Source organism: Micropterus salmoides, unplaced genomic scaffold (genome assembly GCF_014851395.1).
Source record: "Micropterus salmoides isolate LMB-PRFRI ecotype aquatic unplaced genomic scaffold, ASM1485139v1 Ms_hic_scaffold_3, whole genome shotgun sequence".
Classification (NCBI taxonomy): domain Eukaryota; kingdom Metazoa; phylum Chordata; class Actinopteri; order Centrarchiformes; family Centrarchidae; genus Micropterus; species Micropterus salmoides.
The window spans coordinates 25,504,852-25,529,207 of NW_024042261.1; the positions used below are offsets into that span (position 1 = coordinate 25,504,852).

A 24,356-nucleotide genomic window follows, 5' to 3' on the forward strand; every position below is an offset into this window, starting at 1 on the left:
TTAAAGCCATTGTCATTTCCCTAGAACAATCAAGCAGCTATCTTGGATCACAAAGTCGGGGTAGTGCAGTTCTCCCAACTTTTCAAGTCAGAAATCTGACTTAAGGGGGCGTTCCCTTTGAAAATTCTGACTTTGAACTCAGAAATTTCGACTTCCCATGTCAAATGGAACGCACCATAACTGTTGACACTGCTTTTAAAATAACAAATTCCTTTAAACCTAGGTACAAATATTACTTTTAAGTGATCTTAAAGTTATACTGTTTATTTGTGTATCTTAAAAGTCTATGTTGAATGTCCTTTGGTTGTTGTTGTATGTATGGTGTCCCTATCTGTAACTGTGCACTGTCAACATGCTGCTGTTTTGGCCAGGTCTCTCTTTAAAAAGAGGTTTTAAATCTAAATGACATCATGAAGGAAAAGACACTAATGGCTGAAATGTTAGTGTTGATTGAAGTTAGATGTGTGATATTCTGTTATGCAGTAAGTGAACCTGTTAACTCTGTTGGCTCAAGCTATTTGCATGAACAAGGAGGTGTACAGAGCGTACAGTATAAGCAGCCGCAGGTGTAGACATCTCACAAAATGTCCCTGAATGTGCAAGAGCTGATACAGCCAGCATGTCCCAGTTTAAGTGACAAAAAAATGGGAATGTAAATGAGCAGTCGCTTACATCTCTGTATAATTCAATACTTGATTGAGTACTTCACAAGGTCTCACATTGACAGTCTCTTTAATTTACATTATTATACTCAGTAATGGTTCCTCTACAATGATTTCCTGAGGTGTGACTGTGACAGAGCAGTGCAGAAAGTGCTTATTACAAGTAAAAGCTTAAAAAATCCTCTGAAGAATAAAGAAAAGAGCAGAGTCATCCTAATAATTTATATCTTGCTAAATTTCTTAATAATCAGACTTCTACCACTCATTTTATTCACTTTACCATTGAGTGACTGACTTGATGTGTGATTAGTCCATATTTGTATCATTCAGAGACATTCTATACATGACACTCTCAGTATAATATTTTATTTTCATACTGGAACAAAATAACCCCATTTGGCTATATTTGTAGTTTTATATAGATCAGGTCCCTCAGTGCATCCAACACTTTGGATCAGAGCAAGATATTTTGAAAACTACTGACCAGATAATCATTACATTTAGTGTGAATATTCATGGCTTCCAGAGGATTATTCCAGAGGTACTAGCTGCTTCTCTCATTACAAAAACAGGGCTGGATTTCTATGAAATTTACTGTGGATTTTTAATGATCTCCTGAGATTGAATCCTTGTGTTTCTGATGACACCATTTCTTACACCGTCTTCAGGTCAAAATGTCAGCTTTGCACACAAAGTAAAGTACTCATAATCTGTTAGGCCTTGGGGTTTTCTGAGCAGATTTCGTCTCTCATGGATTCAATACAGTCCTTGTGATTTTATGAACCTCATCACTGTTCCTCCAGTGCAAGTGTGCCACCACTGCTAAGACTCTAAGGACACTAAAGTCATCACTATGTTGTTTGTTTCATCTAACACTTTTGTATTGTGTGGTGTAATGAAACCCTAGAGGTAGACAGCGGCACTGTGGTCTTTATTTATGTTTGTGTTGATTTTCATGAGTGGCACTCACCCTGTAATTGAGTATACATTTTGTGTACATCTTTTCAGGTATCCAACAAACCATTGAGCAAGAAGAAGGCCAGAACAGGTCATCAGCTGACCTTAGGATACGCAAGACACAGGTACAGCTCAGGACAGAAAGCAGCTAAGTCAGCTGTGTCCCAATTGCAAACCACATAGTAATTGTACACAGGATGGTTTAATTTTTTATATAAAAGAAAGATAATTTACTAGTGTGCACAAGAAAAATATACAGTACGTATACCAGCGAATAGTCAAACTGCAATTTTGGAATGCCACTGTCAATTAAACTTCACCAGGAAAAAGTTAAATGTTTAATAATAATGTAATGCTTATTTTTTCTTTGCCAAAACCTATCTGGAGCTCATTGTTGTAATTTACAAAACAATGTGCAGCTGTTAGAAGCTCCTTGTTTACAGGACAAAAGGGGACAAAATTGCTCAAAACTTTATTAGAATTAGTATGCAATATAGAATGGGGACACAGCTGCACTGACTGTTGTGTTTGCACCTGTTCATATACCATTTTAATGACTTACAAAGTCTACTGCTGCCATTGAGCAGGTGTCGTGAAGTGTTATGGTGTTCGTCATTCTATCTCCAGCACTCCACACTGTCCCGTAAGTTTGTTGAGGTGATGTCAGAATACAACACCACCCAGTCGGACTACAGGGAGCGCTGCAAGGGACGCATTCAGAGACAGCTGGAGATCAGTGAGTAGACCTGGGAGACTAAACCCTCCACCATCCTTCATACTGCATAACTCTGCATGATTTAAAGTAACACATCTGCATCTCTTCTCATGTACATAGTGTTTGGTTATGGTGCAGTTTTTTTCAAACGCTGGTGTTGCATTAGAGATTCAAGATAACATTTGTGCAGTTTGAGTGAGCTTATACCACAAACAACGTGTTTTCAATTACAGCAAATTACTTTTTGAAAGTCAGACTTGACGATCACCTCTTGACATGTCTTGGTTTTGGCACATTTTCAGTCAAGAAAGAGTAGGGATGGGAATTAACACTGTTGGGGAAAGAGGGATCATCATCACAATTGGAGAACAATGGCAGAAAACGGTTGTGACATCCTGATCTTTGTGTTGGTGTGTCATGTGGTGCCCCAGATGGCACAGTGGTTGTCTTCCGCTCAGTCACACTACAGGGGATGAAACAAGTGAGTGTCACTCTTGATGCTCACTTTCATTTTTGATCCCCCAGGTTTGTCAGATAAGACACATGGACTTGCTGTTAATTAAGTGAAACGTTTGGTCAGCTTTGGTAATTTATTTCATGATTTTGTTTCCTCGTGTTTTTTTCAGGTTCATGTCAAAACAGGAAATGGGAAATGGCATTTTTCCCTGGTGTATTTTAAATCCTAAACCAGGCGTCATTCTCTTCATTTTCATCCTCCCCCTGTAATTAGTTAGATGTTAGTTACATGTTAATTAGGATAAAAATATACCCTGCGCCCACATTCTCCATCACTACGTAAATGTTCAAAATCATTCTACACCTGCACAGTTTAAGCATCATCCATTTTTGCAAAAGCATTACTTTGTACTATGTTATTACTGCATACTCTTACTAAAGTGTGAGGATGTGAAGTAAAGATGTGCCAGTACTGCTACACATCTCTAAATGTATGATTTATTGGATACTCTTCTAAGACTAGTCCCTGTCTTTTTAAGGCAAGAAGCACCATGGTTGCTAAAGCAGGCCCTTCACTCATCTCTATTTTAGAAGACTTTGCTTTGTGCATTCTGGCCGGAGAAAACGCTTCGTCAACTCAACATCCTGATAGTGCCATAACCATTTCACATGCATGGTCTAAAGTAATATGTCTTTGTGTTAAACTGTTGTGTAACAGTTAAATTAACCATAAATGAATAGTCACCCATCAACATTCACTGTACTTGGTGGTCATGCAGTTTGATTTTGAAACATCCACATGTAATGCTTATACAAATATATTAAATGCATTATTTTCTGTCTATAACATTTATTATAATGAAAGAAGAGGTTGTAACTTGGGTGGGAGAAATAATTTACCTTAGCTCCTAGCTGTTGGCTGTATTTCAATTTCAACTTTATTTTCTCCAAGGGTAGATTTGTCTTGCAGCCATGTAAAACAGACATGAACATAAAACATAATGAATACATAACGCATAGTACAAATATGGATAAACTAATGCTAAAAACCCTCTGCGCAAACCCCCATAAAACAATGTATGTCAGTGACAGCATAATATAACATACATCCAACATCATCATCGATGGCACTTATGTAGGAATGAGTACAAAAAAACTGTCCTTTATTCATTTTGTTTATAGTGAAATTTCATCTAAAACGCATACTTCACCATTATGCGTGCACACGCCACTCAGCTCAGATGTGAGCTCCTCTCACTCGTGTGACACTGTATGTGTAAAATGTTTTGACAGGTATTAGCTGCAGGCCCCGGGGCTCTTGGACCAGGCAGATGCAACGGCCAGCTGCCCCTAACAGTCATCGGGATACAGTCACCTTATACAAAAGGCACACACACACTCATGCATGCATGCAGAGACGAACACTATGACTCACTTAGTGGTAAAAGCAGAGGAGAGCAGGTGCAGTTATGTTGCAGAGTACTTGGCATAGACGTAATTTCCTGTGGCCATCTGTCAGTTTAGAGTGGACACATGCAGCAGGTCTGTATGTGTGAACACTGCCCAGTGTGATCCAGTCAAAAGAACAGCAGTGACAACACACAGTAGTTTCTGGGGTTAATCAAAGGACCCCTCATGGAATAAAAGCACACACACACACACACCTGACGCACTTTTTCCTTTAGCTCCTCCAGATCCATTTGGATTTAAAAGTGTCAGATGGTGGAGTCACAGGAGTCCTTAGCTGATATCACCTGTCATCAAGGAAGGGAGATTAGACACACACACAGAGAGAGGGCAGAGAAATACAGTTTTTGGTTTTGAAGGAAACAAGACCGCAAGCTTTTCCCTTCAGATTACATTTGATCTGTATTTTGTTCAAACACAATTTTATTCCTTAAAGGTTAAATGGCAAGAGAGCTGTGCTTCTGTTGTGCCAACCCCTTTGACTTGTTTCTATGTGAATCAATAATAGTGTGTCACACACAGAGGGAAACATATAACAATATCGATGTTTCTTCTGCTCCTTTCCTGTTTGCCTCTGGATAAAGAGATAAAATAAACAGGAAAGCAAGACTGTAACATAATGTAAACATGTAATTGTCAAGAGAATGTCATTTTTGAGAAGTCAGAAGTTAAACCACTGGAAGTAAGCAAAGAAAATGTTTTGAGTATCTGTTAAGCTGCTTTTTAAGTAAACAGAGAATAGACTAGAATGGATACCTCTCATGTTCGTACAGTAATTATGAAGCTTGAACTAGGAGATGATTAGCTTAGCTTAGCACAAAGACTGGAAACAGGGGGAAACAACTAGCCTGGCTCTGTCCAGAGGTATCAAAAGCAACTGAGCAGCACCTCCAAAAATCACTAATTAACACATTAGATCTTGTTTGTTTGATCCATACAAAAACCAAAGTGTACAAATGTCATGTTGTGGCAACCAACTAAGAAGTTACTGCTCCCTGTAATCCAGCACATCACCCCCCTTAAAACCATATGACGTTGTCACACTTTCATACAAGTTAAACAAACAAGAAACAGCATGTGAATTAATGAACTTAAGAGGTGGTGGTAGACTTTCTACCTTTGAACCTCTGTTCCCCCGGCTTTCAGCCCTGGTTCCAGCTTCATTTAACGTACAGATAGAAAGGTTATATCAATCTTCTCATCTACCTCTCGACAATAAAGCGTGTATCACTAAAATGTTATTCCTTTAAAAGCACATGTCTTAAGTGACCTATTGGAGGTTAACCGCAGTAACACATCAGTTTGAATGTTTTTGAATTGCCAGTTAGGACTGAAAAACTACTTTCATATTTTCAGCCACTACAATGGCAATGCTTTAGCCTTTTATTTTATTATTGCTTGAGAATGCAGAATATCAGACATTCATTTGCTTCCATAAGCAGACAGGCAGACCCAGCAGGTTGGAGGGAATGTTGGTCACAGGCATCGCAGGGCCTCCTTGACATTTGATTGTTATGATTTATTTCCCTGCGGACACCCCCTCTTTCTCAGTGCCAGGGAAAAAGACGAGATGTACACCAACATTGCTGCGTAACAAACAGATTGGCTTATATGTGTGCAGATAAGCTATACATGCTTTTCTCATTCCTTTGCAGGAGAAACTGCAGCTAACAGAGCCATAAAAATCAGCCTCGTCGTTCGCTCTGCGTGTGCGTGGTTTGCCTTTTGCGCTCTGTTCCCTGGGGGTCTCACTTCATTTGTGTTACATAGCAATGGAAATGAAATAATACTGTTACTGGTAGCAACATAGAACTGTATGAATGATTTAATAGACCATAAATGCTATGGGTGAAGAGCGACTTCTTAGCTTCATATTAGGCTTCTCAGGGTTTGGGTCTCCATGGTAACAAATAAGAGCCTCCCTCAGAGCCTGTCAGGGCTTTAAAAAAAAAAGCCAATGAGTGTGTATGTGTGTAGGAAGTGAGATAAATAGGGTAGCGTAGGACCACCAGAGTGCCTTTGGTTTTTTTTTTCCTTCACTATTATCCATGACTCATTGTCACTCCTCTCTGCCCTTTAAACTCTAACTCTGACCCTCTTTAATGTTGTAATTTTAGCCTTAATGATAGAGAGATTATTTATTATCAGCGAGACCTGGAGAATAGGTAATTCATCACAGTGATGCGGTGAACGTGGTCTCTCACTCCTCTTTGAGGGCTGTCCTCATCCTCTCATTTGTCAAACTGCAAAATGTCATTGCTGAACATGATTAGATTGTTAATCAAGGCAATAAAAGCAGCCCGACCGCTTAACCACCAACTAAATGAAATTCATTGGTTTGATACGGATATGAAGTTTGGATTAGACACAATATGCCCAGTGTATGAGTGGAGAAATGAACAAAAGTGCGTTCTGAAACACAGACACTTACATGCACCAGTAAACATTAGAGAACAGCTTCATAGGTATTCTGTTCATGAAGGCAATCATTGACTCTGACTCATCACTCACCATCAACCTATCTGCTCTGCCACTAAGGCCTCCACAGCAACGACCAGTCTTCATCACACATATAAACACAATATACACACACTCTCACACACACCCTTAAGGTCAGCCTCAGGGACACCATGAGAGGTTTTGGAGCTGAATCCAAAATCTCCCAGGAGCCACCACTGAAGGAGGCTCAGTGGAGAGAAAAAGTACCTGACCGAGGTAGCTTCACGTTGAGTCATTCAGTTATAGGTAAAAATTAAGTGTCTTGTTTTTGTTTAGTATTTTGTTTGATATTTTAGGAAACACACTTATTTCCTTTTTGCAAAGCGTCAGTTTAGCAGATTGATACCACTTTCATGTCTGTATGGTAAATATAAAGTTACCTAATGGCTAATGACTAGCTGCTAGCCCCTGTTTCTTTGCGTTCTGTTCTGTGAATAAGCATATTTCCCAAAATGTCAAACTATCCCTTGAAACACAAACTATGGCTAGTGTAACATAATAAATTTGCTCTTCCTATACTGATGTAGCTTGAGTGGTCTTTAATACCTCAACAGACAGATGTCACCAGCTAGCCTGCTGTAACTCATAAGCAAGCTAACATAGCAAAGCTACTTTTGCTCACAGCAGTAGTTTTTTAAATGTCTCTTCTCTTTTAGTATTGTTGTTTTCTTTCCTATAAAGTACTGGATACTCTTTAGGTCTTTAAAATCCTTCAAATGAAAATACCTGAGAGGGAAAAAACAATCTTTTGCTCATCCTCCACTCCTGTAGTCCACATTAAGGCCATATCCTGTGTTGTGTGGGGTCATAATTAGACATTGCTTTTTAGACTACGGGTCACAAACCAGAATGGTTGATTACTTGCTTCCGTGTTCACATGTAAGTGACATTTCTGTTCCAGGCTAAAAGAGCAAGAGCAAGTTGTATTTTCAGAAAGACAATGTTGTGACAATTTCTTGTCATTGGTTGAATTTTATGTAGTTGCACTCCTGAGATTTTACTAATACTTTATATGTCTTTCATATCAAACCCCTGCTCCTTGGTATGAAATAACTTGCAGATTAATTTTCCTAATTTATAAGTCTTTATTATTTTCTTGTTTGCTAAAACGGTATGCCTGAATAACATTAGCATGATCAATGTAACAAATGAGAGACATTAAACTAACTGCTCAACTCGTATGTCCACCAGCTTATGGTTAGAGGGGGCACAGTGAGTCTTGATGGGGAAGAGATAGTACATAGGCCTACTGTATATATTGTATCTAGCCCCTGAGAGGATTTAAAATGTGCAAAGGAAAGATTGGAGATGATGCTGAGTCTGAATGTAACTTACAGTGTCAGTGGGGCAGAAATGGAGCCCAAGAGAAGCAGCTCTGCAGGCGAAGTCAGCGGTCATACGTGAGGATGTTAATGTAGTTGCAGCAAAGAGCTGTAGGGGAATGTTTATGAAGTAGGACAACTCTGTCTGGGGAAATTAAAGATGGATGAGGGGCAAACACATCAGCAGGAAGAAGCAATAAGATGTGCTGTCATACATGCAGGGTCTGTAGATAGAAAGATAGAAAGTTTGTTGGGGGGAGCCATGAGTATTGAGGCAAACTTAATAAATAGATGACTTTTCTTTACTCTGTATACTCAAGATTTTATGAGCAACACACCCAAGGATTAATACTCACTAGTTTTTCCTATCCTGAAAATTGAAATGTCAAAAAATATTATCTGCAAGTATTAACCTCTACAAATGACTTGCAGACTGACCCAAGCTGTTCCGATACTATACAAACTCAATATTTGCACTGACTTGCTCCTTTTAAGTACCCTAAAATGCAGTCCCTTACCTTCATTTGTTACTGGTCACATCTTTTTAACGGCAAGAACATTAAACTTGTAGTTTTTAAAAACCACAGAGACAGAGATAGCAACTGTTTAAAATAGAATACAAAACATTTATAACACAGAGGTTAATGACACTCATGTCATGCACAGGATAAAAAAGGGAAATATAGGACTATGTAATAGGTCATCATGAGCAGTTTTTGCTCTTGAGCTTCAAAACAGATCAAAGTCCACTGTTACAAATAGATCTACAGAGGAGGAGAAGTAGTAAATGTTAGCCTCAGGAGAAGGAGAAATCAGTAATTTGCATACTAAATTATGCTCATATCAGACAAGCAGGTGGATCTGAAAGACCTTATGAAGAGAGTGGTCAATATGAAAGTGGTGGGATTAAGTTATTGTTAGATGTCTAAACTGCTGATCGGAACATGTCAGGCTGAAGTTCACTTGGTAGTATTTTAACTGTAAGCCTGTTTGTTAGTGTAAGTGTAAGTGTTGGGACAAAGCAATGTTTATATGACTGAAGTTGTGTCTGGTGTTGGGAGTGTGCATGTGGAGGCTAGTAGTTGTGGGACAGCACAATTTCTAACCAAGCCTAAACATTTGAGATACCTGGTTGACTACTGACAAATCCACAAACACACACTTAATCCTGTAACATTCAGATCAGCTAAAAGTAAAAGTTTAGGATGTTGATTTTAAGTCCAGATCTATGATGATCTAGACCTCTTCAGTAGCTGTTTTTGTATTACTACATCTGTTTTGACTCCTTTTACAGATGCTCAGCCCAAATTATCAGGATTTTTACGTCACATCCACCGCTGTTCAGAGAGATGGAAGAATAAAATAGGGAGTTTAAAATGCAGTAGAGGCAGTAGAGACAGATGGATATAGAAAATGAGCATGTGGAAAAGACAGGCACACAGCTCTTGTTTTAATTAATCCTCCGACAGACATTAAGGAGGAGGGGAGTTATATTAGTGTTTCCTAATGTAGACTTCATTCATTGCAGTTTGGAGAACATTTTAATCCAATAGCATTGCCCACCTACACTTCTTAATTACTGGGCTTAAATTTATTGAAGCCACACATTTGGTTAATCTCTTCAACTCCTACAAACATCATGTTTGCAATCATTGCTGTTATAGATGTTTATGGATATGTTTTTGCCCTTCTAGCTGGGAGAAACACAACAAATGAGGAGCTGGAGAGCATGTTGGAGAGTGACAACCCAGCTATTTTTACCTCGGGGGTAAGTGATACAACAAATGCAACATAATTGTGCACAAAGCTTGTTTTAAAATCAGATTCTCCCCTTTAACTCTTTCCTTCTTTTGGACCATCTTAGATTATAATGGACAACATCACAGAGCAAGCTATGAATGAGATCGAGACACGGCACACTGAGATTATCAAGCTGGAAAACAGCATCAGAGAGCTTCACGACATGTTCATGGACATGGCCATGCTGGTGGAGAGCCAGGTGAAAACATTGATCCTCTCTCAGTACCTACAGCTGTGTGCTTTGGGGCTTAGCCAAATGCATATGAAAACGGACCTGTAGATAATAAATTCATTCATAAATTAGCAATCCATTTACATGGATGATATTCAGAAGAGTTACAATTCCAGTTTCTAGATTCAGAATTTCTTCCTGTGAGGGGTTTGAAAGGGTACCCTGGTTTATGGAAAAGTTCAGGAGCACATTGTGTTCACAATTGTAAAATCACTAACCATCTAACCAGGCAAGCCTGCTGTTTCTCCTTATGATGAAAAAAGCTCCACTTCAGGCAGACAAGACAATTGGCAGTCTTTTTATTTACATACAAGTTGTAGAGTGTATTAGTATAGATTTCAGCCTATTTTTGCCAACAGAGTTGGAAGGAGGTTGTGTTTTCAGCTCCATCTGGTTGTCTGTTTGCAAAATATCTCAGTAAATTTAGACAGAATTTGGGGCACAGAAGTTGGTGGGATTTTTTGTACATAATAATCATGCTGCATTCATGAGCTGGAAGGAAAATCTGACATCTGTGACTTGGCGACTAAACAGCATTACATTTTAAACAAGCCTTAATTTTTACAGGGGGCTTTGGCTTAGTAAAATAATTGTTGAAAATTAATTTAGGTTTGTTATTTCCCTGTGGTAGAAATGTTCTTCTGTTAGAGAACAGAGATTTTGTATTGTGTTTATTGTACTGAGGAACTTCCATCATCCAGTGAGCAGTGAACATGTTTTCTCTGACAATATGTAGTTTCCTTATATATATTCTTCAAAGCCACATACGTATGTGGCTTTGCTCTTCTCAGTGAAGTGTCAAGCTTCAGGTACATATGTAGGCTATGTGTGACTGCATGAGTGTGTGGGCCGAACCCCCACAGAGATGAATGGTTTCGCTCATCAGAAATACTCGGTCTGAATTATGCAAAAGGAAAACTGAGCACATGAATAAGAAAATATGCTGAATGACAAATATGAAAGTAAATTGTGTCATGTAAGTGATATGAATTATAACAGAACAATGCAATAGTAGGCTTCCCCTCATAATTGTAGTGTGGGAGTGATAATTGTTTAAATGTCTAATAATTTTGTTGTATTGTGTGTGTTTGTGTGTATACTCTTTTCTTCTCTTGTCACGCATATGGATGTTCTAATTCTAAATAATTAAATGAACTAACTCTTCCTTTATTAACGGAATGCCATGTCATTTAAGATTATACTTTTTGTTAGAATGTTTGTTAATCTTGCCTTTCTCAGCTTTGCACTCTCTTTCCCTCTTTTTTCTTTTCCACAACACAACACCACCACAATGACTCTAAGCTCTAGAGATTTGAGAACAGCACTCCCCTTCTAATACAGCAAGGTAATTTACCTGTGATTCCTCTTTTCTGTTGTTTTTTTAAATACTTAAATGGTTGCAGTAGACGCATGAAGAGCTGTATACACTGGTTTGCCTTAATATTCACTGTGATGCAAAAGGGTTAATTCTTTCTTTTGCCTACATTCCTGGGTCAGTGCTAAATGTGCAATAATTCTTTGTAACTAGGCATAATATATTAATCATAAAATATATATATAAACATTAGAGCTAAATAAACTTAAGAAAATATATATAACATATAACATTCATCAGACTTTATTTATTATTACTTAAAACAGTGAAATGTAACTAGTTGGTACTGATTGTGAGTTCAGGCAGATTTCTGCTGTCACCACCACCACTACACACACTCTGTCTGTGTCTTGTTTCTGTGCAGGGTGAACTGGTGAACAACATTGAGCGGAGGGTGCTGGAGGCTCAGGAATATGTGGAGCAGGCAAAGGAGAACATCCCAAAATGCAAAAAGTTCAAAAAGACCAGCAGACGGGTGAGATGCAAGATGCACACATTGTACAAACTGACTCATTATTTCTCTTTTTTCCTTTTTTCCTTTCTCCCTCTCTGCTTCCCCTTCTCTCTCCTTCTCATTCACCCATTATTCCTCCCCTTTCCCTCACCTCCTCTCAATCTGTATCCACTCCTCCTTCTCCTCCTGCCTCCACATCTGTCTCCCTCTTTCTTCTTCTGTCTGCATGTTTTCCACGCCTCCTCTGTAACTAACCTGTCCTAGGGGGAAATGATAGACCGCATAGAGTACAATGTGGAGCACTCGGTAGACTATGTGGAGAGGGCGGTATCAGACACTAAGAAGGCGGTTAAATACCAGAGTAAAGCACGGAGGGTGAGTTGCATATACAACAAAACAATGCACGTGCACAAACATGCTATCACGTGAAAAAAATTATACATCACTTCAGAAGCATTGCATGCATATATTGTAGTATGTAACTGTAACTGTTGTCATTATGTGTGCATGCTCACCTGTCATGTATTCTGCATGTGGACCATGTGTGTCCTGAATGTATTGACATGGTCACTTTGAGCAGTGATTTCCAACCAGGAATACATGCTCCATGATACTGCTGCAGTTACCAGAGTGCACTAAAAGTTGTTGAGTAGCTCATCTGTTTTGAAAAACTAAATTTATAATGTTTAGGAGTATAGGATTACAAATTGGTGTGAGGCTGATCGTGAGTATGCTCATTGTCAAAATAACCAATGAACTACCAGCTACAACAGGCTGACTGCACAGGACACAGAACCTGTAAGCTGTAACAACACCACCTGCTGCAGAGAGTTTGTGAAATCTGGTAAGCAAGCAAGCAGAAAAGCCGAAATAGATAGATAAAAGTAATGGATAAATTACTGACATGTCCAATGTAGCCCGCGCCAATTGGTTGGGGTACACATGCAAACAGCTCTCTTAATACATCCACGATAAACCCCTGTAAAAACATAAAATGATTTTACACCAGTTTTTGTACAGATGTACATATACAAACATATAAGGTGTTTATTAGTGAGTTTAAGAGGTGCTGGTAGGTGAATTTTGTTACCTCCGGACAGAGCCAGGCTAGTGGTAGCGTTATAAATGTTAATTTAAACAAGCCAGCTAAAAAAAGCCCAAACATCATCATGTCTTGTATAAAAAATTCATCCAAAAGACCAACAACTTGAAACATCAGTGAAGTGTGTCAATGAAGAGGTACGCCAGCTCATCTGAGGAGCTGTACAGCAGACAAAAATGACTGAAAACTTCTGTTCAGTTAATAAAGAGGGTTTTTCACTGGTATACTTGTCCTTCCTTCATTTAACCATCTGCACTGCAGTGGAACAACTCTGCCACCTCTTGGTTAATATATATAATAGCACTCAAAGGTAGAGGAATTTCATACATCACATGACCCCAATTCAGCACAGGGGTCATTTACATGACTATGTGATTATTTCCCCATTTATAATCATATACAGTGCAAAAGCAAAGTTTCTTTCTTTCTTTCTTTCTTTTCCTCCTTCCTTCTGTCTCTGTTTCTCATTCGTCTCTCCTACATCCATTGAATCATTATTTGACACTTTTCCCTCCTTGTTCCCCATCCCACCCCCCTTCCAGAAGATGTTCCTGATAGGAGGTTGTATTGCAGTATGTCTGACCGTCCTCGTTATTTCCCTCGCAGTGGGACTCAGTTAGGACCCTAACAAATCCCTACAGAGAAGGAGGGGATGCCTCTGTCCCAGTCAGCAGTTAAAATGTACTGTAACTGCTCATGAAGTTGAGAGCCTTTTAAATTATTATTTTTTATGCCTTTTCTAAACTAAACAGTCAAAAACATTGAGGAACTAACTTGTGTTCTGTGTCTGTATCATGATTCACATACCTTTGTCATGTGCATGTTCTACAGTCTGTTGAAGAGCTATGCATGTTTTTTAATAGCACAAAGCTGCAGATATGTGGTTATGTCCATTTATAATCAAAATAAACGTGTTGACTTAGATTTTTCAAAAACAAAAAGAATTTTCAAAGCACACATAGCTCAGCTATATAAGTTTGTGAACTGTCAGCCTCTCACATACTTGTAGATGTATCTTATATTGAGAACCCTGATGATGTTTTGGGTTTTTTTGAGTCCATGATCACTGTTTTGCCTTGTTTGTAGCATTAAAGGAATACTTTGACAATTTGGGAAGTAAACGTATTCGCTTTCTTTCCAAGATTTAGATAAGAGGATCGATTAAAAAAAACATTAAGTTGTGGTTTTATAGTGGTTATGTGATGGACCATCCATTGGCCTTGTGCAGTGAGTTTTTTGAATCTCCAGTCCAGCACATAAAACCCATGGATGTAATATAAAAACTGGATACTGCACTCCAAGATCCCTCCCGCAGCCCTCACAGTTGAATGAAGATTGCTCATGAAGTCTCCTAGCTTCCAGGTTTGCTCCTGCATTGTGCGGCCCACTGCACAGACTCATTAGTGTTTAGTCGTCGTTTGTATAATTCAGTTTTTTTACAGATCAAACAAAATATAAAGTGTTAATTGATGAGCCTTAGAGGTGTTGTTAAGCAAATTTTGTTAACTTTGGACATATCTAAGCTAAACAGCTTCTTATTTACCATGCAAAAGTGTGGTATCGATCCTCTCATCTATCGGCTGAAAGCAAAAAAACGTATTGAAGCTGTTTCTTTAAAAATTGATAGAGACTGCAGATTCCATAGATTTCAAGAAGACACTACAGTTTTCTTTCATGCACTGGTCAATTTTGAGATTTGGGGTTTCTTTGCTTCCATAACATAGCATTAGATAATGCTTTGTTTGTGTATTTAAACATAACATTTCAGAAAACCTGTCATACAAAAAAATTATTGTCTTAAAGATATGTATAAAGATAGTAAAATTCCATTGTGTACGGCAATACAGGTGAAAAGGGTAAAAAAAACAAATGGATATCACCATGAAACTTGTTGACCAACTTGTCAGCCTCTAGTTGATTACAATATTAAAGGCAGTTTTCTCAAAATAAGTTCTTTCTCATACTTCCAGAAATCTCCACAAACGTTCCAGTTTTATTCCCATCTATATTCTGAGGTTTTTACAGAGGGGATTGTTCATAGATAATTTGTAACAAGATTTATTTAACATTTTATTTCTAAAAACATGACAGAAATTGATTTTTATGGCTGACAGTATTTTCTGATTTATGAAGTGATAAATAGAAATTTCCTCTTTAAAAACCTTTAATTAAAAAAAAAAAAATTAAACAAGAAGTTTGTACCTGGCTTTATCCAATGTCTAGATTTCTGTTGTGGAAATACATGCAAATTAGAACATATTTAATTAGTCAATGCCTAATTTGCATATTATCCATAACATTTAAAAAAAAAACTGTAATACTAAAATTATTGTCTTAAGTAAGAGTGTCATAGTAATATCTATTATTTAAAATATTTACCCTATTCACCTGTAGTGTATGGCTTTAAATGTTGGACATTGGCTGTTTATGAATGTATGTGGAGGAGTGCATGCTAAAAAGACATGTTTTACAATTTAATTTTGCCTAAAAGTCGCTGTGTGAACAGTCCTGGTGAACATCGGCACAGTCTTTATGTTGCTTTAAGCTTATTTCAGGAGGTAGCTGCATGTATTGCTGCCTGCCACATTGCTTCCTGTGGCATGTTTGAATATTGTGTATGTTGTTTAATGTGGTTTGAACAAAATGCAGGAACCAAATATTCATGGTTTTAAAAGCAGAAGATGTGGAAGTGCTTCTAAACAGTCACAGTCCAACAATATCATCAGATACATAAAAATCAAATAGTCTTTCTCCAAATTGCTGTTTTTCTAAACTGCATTTTGTTCTGATGATTATAAACATGGCTTAAAAGTAAAGAACAAGTTATATTCCTAATATGTTTTCCCCTACTCCCCATCTGCTGCCTTGGATGACTGTTTATCTGTTGTTTTTAACACTATGCAGAAGAAAATTATGATTATTATATGCTGTGTGGTTCTGGGAATTGTCATTGCTTCCATCGTTGGGGGAACACTGGCCTAAACCTCAACCTCAACCTCACAGTCACACTAAAAGACACACAGCCGCATACACAACAGAGCAAAAACACATCAAATGAACATATTTTCAGTCTTGTTTTCATGAATGCAATCTACATCCTGTATGACACATTTACACGCGGTGTACAGGGCCTGAGGTGTTTTCGCATGAGTTGCTATTTTGTAAATGTGTGGTGCTGCATACTGTTTATCTGAGTGTTGAGTGTTGTCAACGATATGGTGTTTCCAAAAGTGAATTCTTGAATGAAAACGTTACTAAATGATATGTAACACTAAACTAATACATTCCAACTTCCAAATAGGACACATATTCAGTTGTAATGTCTATTTCGCCACTAATCTGCAGTGTTTTCAAAGCCACATTATCTAAACCTCCGTTTATTTACATGTTATCTTTTTAAAGTCTTTACTTTGTTTCTCTTGTGTCTTCTACCTCCCTCCAAACACCCTGCATGGTTTAGTTCACTGTAAAGTAGTTTTTTAATTTGTATTGCAAAGGGGAAAGAAGATATGTTGGATATTTTGCTTGTAGAATCATCACACTGCCAAACTTTTTTAATCTTCTCTCTTGTAGTTTACGAAGGCAATGCTTCTGTACTTAACTTCATCTGGCCTTACCAGTTGTGCAGCATTTTTAACCACTGCTCCCGTGTTGTGCGTGAGTGCGTGCATGAATACATGTGAAAGAGGATATTTGTGTGTTCAGTTGTAGCTACATTTTTGAATGTGCAGAATGCCAGTCATGGGAAGAGAACATGAGTGTTTGTTACTAGCCACCTGTGTCTTTGTTTTGTATAAAGCGTGAACTGATATTAATCTCTTTCTAACACTCTAACACTGCCAGTACGTTCAAATAAGCTGTTAAAATGAAGTCTACTCTCGTTGGATTGATAATTCTGGTCTTTAAGTGACAAACCCTTGTTGTTTTATGTCTTTTTATAAACCCAGAGCTTTAACCAGAGTGTATCCTTCTGTCAAGCTACTTCTGTTTATTATTACAAGTGAACATGAGTCAGTGAAATCGTCAGCATGAAGTCAAGGACTCTTATATCAGTTTTCTGGCAACATCAGACATGCACAGATTGCAACCATGTTGCCATGATACCTACTCAACTTGTTGCATTTGTGTTGTATTGTGATGACATGAATTTGTTTGTTTAATTTGAGTTTGTTTTGTTTTGTTTTTTCAAGTAAACTTTGTCTGAAAATCACATATAGAGTTTGTGCATTGCTTTGCGTAAGTGCATTCACAGAGACCAAATGTTTCTGAAAGTCGCTTAAAGTGAAATTCTGGTATTTTTTGTTTTATTAAACCTTTATTTAAGGAGGAAAGGCTCATTGAGATTGAAAATCTCTTTTCCAAGAGAGTCCTGTCCAAGATAGACGGCAGCAAGTCATTATACAAAGTTGCAAGAATACAATACAACAATACAGATATCATAAAAAAACAAGAACAACTTAACTCACAATAATTGACACAGCTAAAAACTATGACACATAGTGGAATCAGACTCAGAGTCCTTCATCAGTGATTTAAAATTACCAATTTAATTCTATATTGAAGGGAGTTCCAAGCTAACAATTTATGATAAAACAGCACAAGTAAGAAGATACAAAACCCAGACGTTCCTTGTAAATAAAAGTGACTGAGTCTACAGGTTGCTAGGAAAGGCCATCCAACCCTGGCATTTAATATACTTGTTTCCAAAAAGTTTCAAAAGTAAAAGTGCTTTTATGCAGAACTTTCATATACTTTGTAAATACATTAAAATATTTTGATAATACTGAATTACAACTAGACATAATGTACAAAGTATTAAAAAGTCTGCGATTAGTATATATAGATATATATATAATCTATACATTAACATGTCAGCTGTACTTGGTTGTCCTAATTCTATTCTATATTTAAAATGTAATGTTTTAGCTGTTCCCAGGCACAAATAGACTAATTACCAATTTTCATCCCTTTGCTTGAAATGTACCATCAGCTGTATGGCATCTCTCTTTCAAGATGCACTCTGACAACACTGAGCTCTGGCTATTTCAAAATCATGAGTATGTTTAGAACATTGCATTACATTATATTAGCTGACATTTTATTCAAAGTGACTTAGTGAATAAGTGCATTCAACTGTGAGGATACAATCCAAATACTGCAAGAATCATGCAACTACATCAACTTCATCAAATATACTGAACTGCTTAAAGTCAAGTGCCACTGTGAAACAATAAGAGAAAGAGAGAGAGTTTTTCGTTTTCTGGGCCAAGGTGCAGTCTGAACAGATGAGTTTTTCATTTGATTTTGTTGAGCAGTAGCTGGGCCCCCTTGTAGAAAGGCAAGGCAAGGCAAGTTTATTTGTATAGCATATTTCAACAACAAGGGATTGGCGACCTGTCCAGGGTGTACCCCGCCTTTCGCCCAATGGCAGCTGGGATTGGCTCCAGCCCCCCGTGACCCTGTACGCAGGAAAAGTGGTTGACGATGGATGTATGGATGGATTTCAACAACAAGGCAATTCAAAGTGCTTTACATAAAAAAAGACTTTAAAAGTGATAGTGATAAGCAGATAAGTGGGATTGATAAGCAGATTGGCAGTAGCAGAGCCTCATGGACAGGCTGTGGTGTGTGGTTTGACCATGTCTTGGATGTAGGATGGGCCTGAACCATTCACAGCATGGTAGGCATGTACCGGTGTCTTGAATCAGATTGGAGCAGCCATTCAGTGCAGAATGCGGTGTAGTGTGGGAAAACTTTGGTAGGTTGAAGACGGTCAGATGGCAAATGTAAGCACACCAACCAGGAGTGAGTTGCAGTAATCTTGATGCAAGATGATGAGCTGGGACTAGATCCTGCGCCACCTCCTGCTCTATAGGTGATATAATTCCTCCAAGAAGTCCCCAAGAGGACATGGCGGGCAGTAGAGCACAATAATGTTTAATTTCACCGGATAAGTAAACAGATAGAGTAAAATCTCCTTTGGGGGAGATTAGCAAACAAATGACACCCCCTCTGCCAGCAGGTCAGGATGTGTAGGTGAAGGAGTAGGTTCAGGAGATGGCTGCAGTGGTGGAATTATTATCCAAGTCAAGGTAACAGCAAGGAAGTCCAGAGATGGCAAGGAGGTGTAGCCAAGGAGGAACCTTGCAGGAAGCTGACTGGCAGATCCACAGACACTCTGTGACAAGTTGTTGGCTGTGTGTGGAGCTGGTTGGATTACAGTGATGTTGTGAGCAGGTGTGTGATCTACTGGAATATAAAGTAGCCTATACACATATCAGAAAAGGAAAAAGCAGGTATATAGACAAAAAACGAAAAGATACTTAGCCCTGACAATGATAGTCGTCATCTCACTTCACACCCCACGAAGCACTCCCTCATCTTTGTATTTTTCAATTGGCAACAGAACTGCTAACCACACTCACTGCTAATTAACAATATAATGACCCTAAAGTGGTGAGGCCTGACAAGAAATGATGGCCTGGAATGAGCTCAAACTTTCAAATAGGAACCCAAAATGCTGACTGGCTCTGAGATCTAGAGATATGTGCACTCAGAGGAAAATCTGTCCAACATCCTGACTCTGGGCAAAGCTTTAGCTGACGTGAGAGAGCCAAAGAGGTGCATTAACTCTCCTCACTTCTTCTTTCACTAAGACTTGTCAACCATGACAGTATGATGCAGCTGCTTCAAGGGGTAGCACGATAGGTCAAGATGGATAGTGAAGACAAGAAGGCGCAGATTTTTAGAGAGCACAAAAAGATGAGTAAGTCCTATTGAAGACAAGGCAATCTTTACCCTCCAGTAACTGTCTATTTACTTTCTTTAATTCTTGAGTTCATTGAAGGCGTTGAACCTGTACATCAGGTTGCACTGGAGCTTTGCCAGAATGTTTTGAAGGCCGATTCTGTTATTCTGCTATTTCTTTCTTGCATTATAAGAATTTACTTCCCATTTTTGTAGTGCAACCATGTCCTTTTAGTACTTTACTTTCCATCTACTCGTGTTTGGACTCTCTGAAGTTCCCCTTTTCTCACAGTCAAAGCACACAAAACATTTACTTCCTCCTCTAGTCTCAAATCTACTGAGATTTGACAGTACATTGGTTTCAAATAAATAATAAAAAATATATATATTGTAGGGGGCCAGATTAAAACGTGACGAGATTTATTGTTAGGTTTAAAGCTGTCTCGCAAGACTCATGCAATTGACATTTTTCACACGCTCTCACGGCATACATTTTCTCAACCAGGGAAAAACAAATGTATAACTTAAAATGTCAACTGGCTGAGTGAATTAACAACTACGGATCAGAAGTGTTTTCACTTAGTTTTGTTTTCCAAACGGTTTGAAGAGGATAACGAATGCGCAGCAGATTATAGGGCAGGTAGACCTAAAAATGATTATGAATTCTTATTAAATTATGACCTTAGTCTCGTAATATTTAAACTTTTTTTCTCAACATGTAAGTGAACACAGATGTGTGGGATAAATTTTGAATGTGCAGAAAGTTTTGAAAATGAGCAGAAAACCTGCTGAAACACAGGAGCAATTAAGGTCCAAGAGTTTATAACTGAATTAAAATGAATTAATTTATCATTGAAGTGAAAAGGTACCATGTGCACATTTAAAGAGGTTACTTCCCCAAACAAAGACACAGAAGAGGGAAGACTAAATCATGTGTTCTGACTCAGCAGGGATGATATTACATGAGAAGAGTTGATCTACAGAACAAACATTTCTGAAAGTAACAAAGACTGCCTGAGAGCCTTACTGCATTATATTCTGTTAGATTTTTATATTTTGAATTGTCACCTGAATTTTGTGTTTCCTTTACATAAATTACATTTCCACCACTAATTGGTGCAGAAAATTAAGTGTTTAATGCTCAAATTTTCATATTATTCAGCACTAAAGATTTCTTAAAAATAGTGTTAAAGTCTCGTTTTGTCTCGTCTTGTCTCATCTCGTGAGCTTAGTGTCTCATCATCCACTAATATATTGCATGTAATTTATGAATCTGCAAAGTAACAGTGACCATATCAAATATAAAGTAATACAAATGGAAATACACAAGTACGAGTACCTAAAAACTTTTCTTTAATGACTGAATTTCGTCTGCCCTCAGCTGACCGCAGCACAGACAGAAACTCTTTTCAACAATGTATTTACATCGAGAGCACACTGTACAGTTGTCACACTGTCAGATATATTTAAAAACATAAATGCATGCAAATATGTCATTATATATAAAACAAAGTTTAGTTTTATCTATCTAACTTCTTATTTATCTAATCATAAAGCATAGTGAGCCTATTGTAAAACATCAAATCGGAGTTTGCATTAACCAACACTCTTATCTCAGAGACCTGGACAGAAGTAGAAGCGCCTTGTCAGAGTGCATCTGTCTTTGGTAGGCATCTGCCTTTTGCTTTGAACGGAAAAATCTTCAAAGCGCTGCATGACCTGTGAGATTAAAACAAACAGTGTATGAAATTAAGCCACATAAAGACTAATAAAAGTGTCACCATTTCTGCATGCTATGTGGTGTGGTTGTCTCCTAACTGATATTACTTTCCACTAGATAATTGTGATGAGTTTCAGTTGCTACTCTGTGTCCTATTATACATGCATATTTCATAACCGTTGCATTTGCAAACTTACTTTTCTGAAAAGTTCCTCAATGTCATCCTCATGTGCGCAGGTGTTCAAGACCTCAGCCACATACTGGATAAGTAAAGACCCATGTTCTGGATGTCTATATGAGACAGTCTCTGGACCATACAGAAAAATGAAATATATGTTGTTTTTATTTCATAAGGTAACTATTCTTAGCTGTTTGCTATGTAAACTAATGCACAATTTGTTATGAGCTATAAGATCTGATCATTTTTAAGGTAACATACCAGGGGTGGAGGAAAGAAGAGAAATGAAGTCTTTTTCTTTGTGTACACATCGTAAAGCATCATCCTCTAAGTTTTCGTCACCAGCAGACGGGTATGGACTTGGCTGTTTCACATCATCACAGACCAGAGCTGAGTTTGCAGCATCACTAACAAGTACTGATCCGCCCTCATCTGAAACACATGTGGAATATTTTTAATACAGTGCACAAGAGCCTCGCTCACTTAAACTCAACAAACATTAGCAGACATTAGCAGACTCCTACATTGATTTATATCGATGTTTGGTGTATCTGTGAGAATAGATGACAGTCACCTCCTCTGCAGGCCTGGATGATGATGATCTTGGGTTTGTTCAGCAGTGCTGGACATTTCTCTGAGCCCAAGTGTTTGTAAATGTTGTTGATGGGGAACTCATCATCACATTTCTCATCATGGTTGATACCGAGGACAGCTCCCAGTTTCCCGTGAGACATGATAACCACCATCACGCTGTCTGTCTCTTTGAGTTTCGGATGTTTAGAGAAATTAATCATAGAATCATTAATTGCCTGCAAGAACACAAAAAGTCAGATATAAGTTACTGTGTCACTAAAGCAACCAGACAAAAAATGTTGGTTTTAAATTTCCCTTTTATACAAATCACCTTTCCTGTGAGGTTTGTGTGTTTCACCACCTCGTATCCCAGAGATGTGAGCAGTTTCTCCATGTTCGCCTCGTCTTTCTCAGCTCCTCTTCTGCTGAATTTCTCATTAGTAAACTTTATATTAGTGATTAGCAGGGCCACACGATTCCTACTGGAACTTGCGCTCACAGGGTAAACCTAAAAAACAAATTTAAAGTAACTGGAAATGTAACTTTAATAACATTAAAGTTTAACACGACAGTAAAAACAACACCTTTATATAGAGGTGAGTTAAACCAAGATGCACATGAACCAACTAAATAATCTATTTTATCTATTTTTTTTTTTTTCCCATTTTTTCCACTACAAGCAAATAGCTTAGTGTAAATCTATCAATTAAGACCACCTGAGAAATCTGATGTGACTTTTATGAATGACTAACATTTCTATTATTCAGTTTCTCGTTCTTGAATGAGTCGGTAGTCGGGATAAGTGTGGTTGACCATTTCTTCTCCATCGGGGGCTCTGCAGTTCAAAATGACAAAACATTTCTGTTCAAACTGATGTACTTATACCTGTATTCATGACAATGTCAAAGTATAATATAAGTTTGAATCAAAATAGGATGAAAGTCTCTCTAGTTGAAATATGTCACCTCACCTGGAGGTTCAGGTGGACCACAGGACAGACCCAGTTCATTGTAAAGGGTTGGATCCCTGCTTTGAAGGTAAGTGATCATCTTCCTGCTGGCTTTATTTCCTTTCTTCTTCACTGTGTCAATGAAACACCGTGCCTTGTCTGCTCTGCTGCTATTCTCCTCAAGTATTGAGTCTTTCTCCCCATCGTTCAAGATTTTATCCTCTAAAATGTCATCCAGCAGCTGATTTATAAGTTCTTTGGACGCCTTATCCACAAACTTACTCCTCACCCTGGCAAGCTCCTTATCTGGAGTAGAACGAACCATATTAATCATAAATAATTAGGTAATTCAAAGCAAGGTACAAATAGTGAAGACATACTTTAACCACAAAATGCTAATTATGCATATATGGTTACTATGGTATTTGGTCATTTAAATCTTACCTGCCATTGCCTCACTGAGCCTTCCAATATGACAGGACAAGTGTGTACTGTATCACATGAGGCAATGATTTATCTCGCTTTACAGCGTATTTATGCAATCCCATCAGGAAACACAAATTCCATATAAGTCTTGCTAAACTAGTAAAACCAGTAACAGCATGTAGGATGTGGCCAAAACAGAGAGTCAAAACACACAATACAAACCTTAACTAAACTCCTGCAATGTTGGACCTGTGTGACGGCACCCGTCATCTTTAAAGGCTACATAGCAGACAGCCTCTGAGACATCACAACCACAAACACATTGTCCGTGTGTTTGCGTTTCAGAGTTTGGAGAACATAATTAGAGCATCATCCATCTCCTGTGAGAACAGAAAAAGTAAGAAATCAGTTAATGTATCGCTCAAATAATTAGACAAATCAACTTTTAACAAGAAACAAAAGAGTCTTATTTCCCCTTTTTCAGAAGCACCTTTCCAGTGAGCTCCCTGTGTTTGACCACCTTGTATCCCAGAGCTGTGAGCCATTTCTCCATGTGTTTAATTTCTCGTCAGTATAATTTCTAATAGCAATAAGCAGAACTACACAATTCCCAATGGACTGTTCTGCCACACGACAATGTAAATATGGAAAACAAACTCTAAGAGCATAAAATTTTATTTTTTAAATGTATACTTTAAATAGATAAGTTACTGTATTAGCAT

At 38.0% G+C, this 24,356-nt stretch overlaps 2 protein-coding genes and 1 long non-coding RNA gene across 10 annotated transcripts in view; 1 reads left to right on the forward strand and 2 right to left on the reverse strand.

Moving 5' to 3' along the window:
• The window catches only part of stx1a (syntaxin 1A (brain)), a 69,223-nt gene extending 51,972 nt beyond the window's left edge, over nt 1–17,251 (forward strand). For 2 of the 5 annotated variants that reach the window (XM_038694369.1, XM_038694373.1), the window contains 5 exons: nt 1,671–1,744; nt 2,247–2,355; nt 9,773–9,846; nt 9,943–10,077; nt 11,850–12,314. In XM_038694369.1, the coding sequence (XP_038550297.1) occupies nt 1,671–1,744; nt 2,247–2,355; nt 9,773–9,846; nt 9,943–10,077; nt 11,850–12,203 (746 nt within the window). In that variant the 3' untranslated portion in view covers nt 12,204–12,314. Of the gene's footprint in view, nt 1–1,670; nt 1,745–2,246; nt 2,356–9,772; nt 9,847–9,942; nt 10,078–11,849; nt 12,315–13,583 lie in introns of those variants that run through there. The other 3 variants (XM_038694372.1, XM_038694371.1, XM_038694370.1) reach the window with 3 other exon arrangements.
• LOC119883621 lies at nt 2,364–9,761 on the reverse strand. Of its 3 annotated transcripts, none has more exons than XR_005440693.1 (3): nt 8,597–9,761; nt 8,092–8,302; nt 2,364–4,544 (listed from the first exon to the last, which is right to left on the reverse strand). It is a non-coding gene; the product is annotated as an uncharacterized LOC119883621 (long non-coding RNA). The 3 variants fall into 3 exon arrangements; XR_005440695.1 differs by having other exon boundaries at nt 2,364–2,797; nt 3,691–4,544; nt 8,092–9,761; XR_005440694.1 differs by having other exon boundaries at nt 2,364–3,054; nt 3,691–4,544; nt 8,092–9,761.
• A 3,867-nt stretch (nt 17,252–21,118) lies between the features above and the next one.
• On the reverse strand, nt 21,119–23,825 carry LOC119883616 (caspase-1-like). 2 transcript variants are annotated; one of them, XM_038694366.1, is made up of 8 exons: nt 23,653–23,825; nt 23,230–23,514; nt 23,012–23,094; nt 22,591–22,767; nt 22,261–22,495; nt 21,948–22,118; nt 21,706–21,815; nt 21,119–21,507 (listed from the first exon to the last, which is right to left on the reverse strand). In XM_038694366.1, the coding sequence occupies exons 1-8, from the start codon at nt 23,657–23,659 to the stop codon at nt 21,403–21,405; spliced, it is 1,173 nt and encodes a 390-aa protein (XP_038550294.1). In that variant the 5' UTR covers nt 23,660–23,825; the 3' UTR covers nt 21,119–21,402. The 2 variants fall into 2 exon arrangements, with proteins under 2 accessions (XP_038550294.1, XP_038550293.1); XM_038694365.1 differs by lacking the exon at nt 23,653–23,825 and having other exon boundaries at nt 23,230–23,622.
• Between the last annotated feature and the right edge of the window lie 531 nt (nt 23,826–24,356).

Coding starts and splice junctions, on each gene's coding strand:
- LOC119883616 (XM_038694365.1), bottom strand. CDS start 23,542: ATGATTAATATGGTTCGTTCTACTCCAGATAAGGAGCTTGCCAGGGTG. Junction 22,496..22,590: donor ACACAAACCTCACAGGAAAG/GTGATTTGTATA, acceptor GTGTTCTTGCAG/GCAATTAATGATTCTATGAT. Junction 22,119..22,260: donor CATCCAGGCCTGCAGAGGAG/GTGACTGTCATC, acceptor CATGTGTTTCAG/ATGAGGGCGGATCAGTACTT.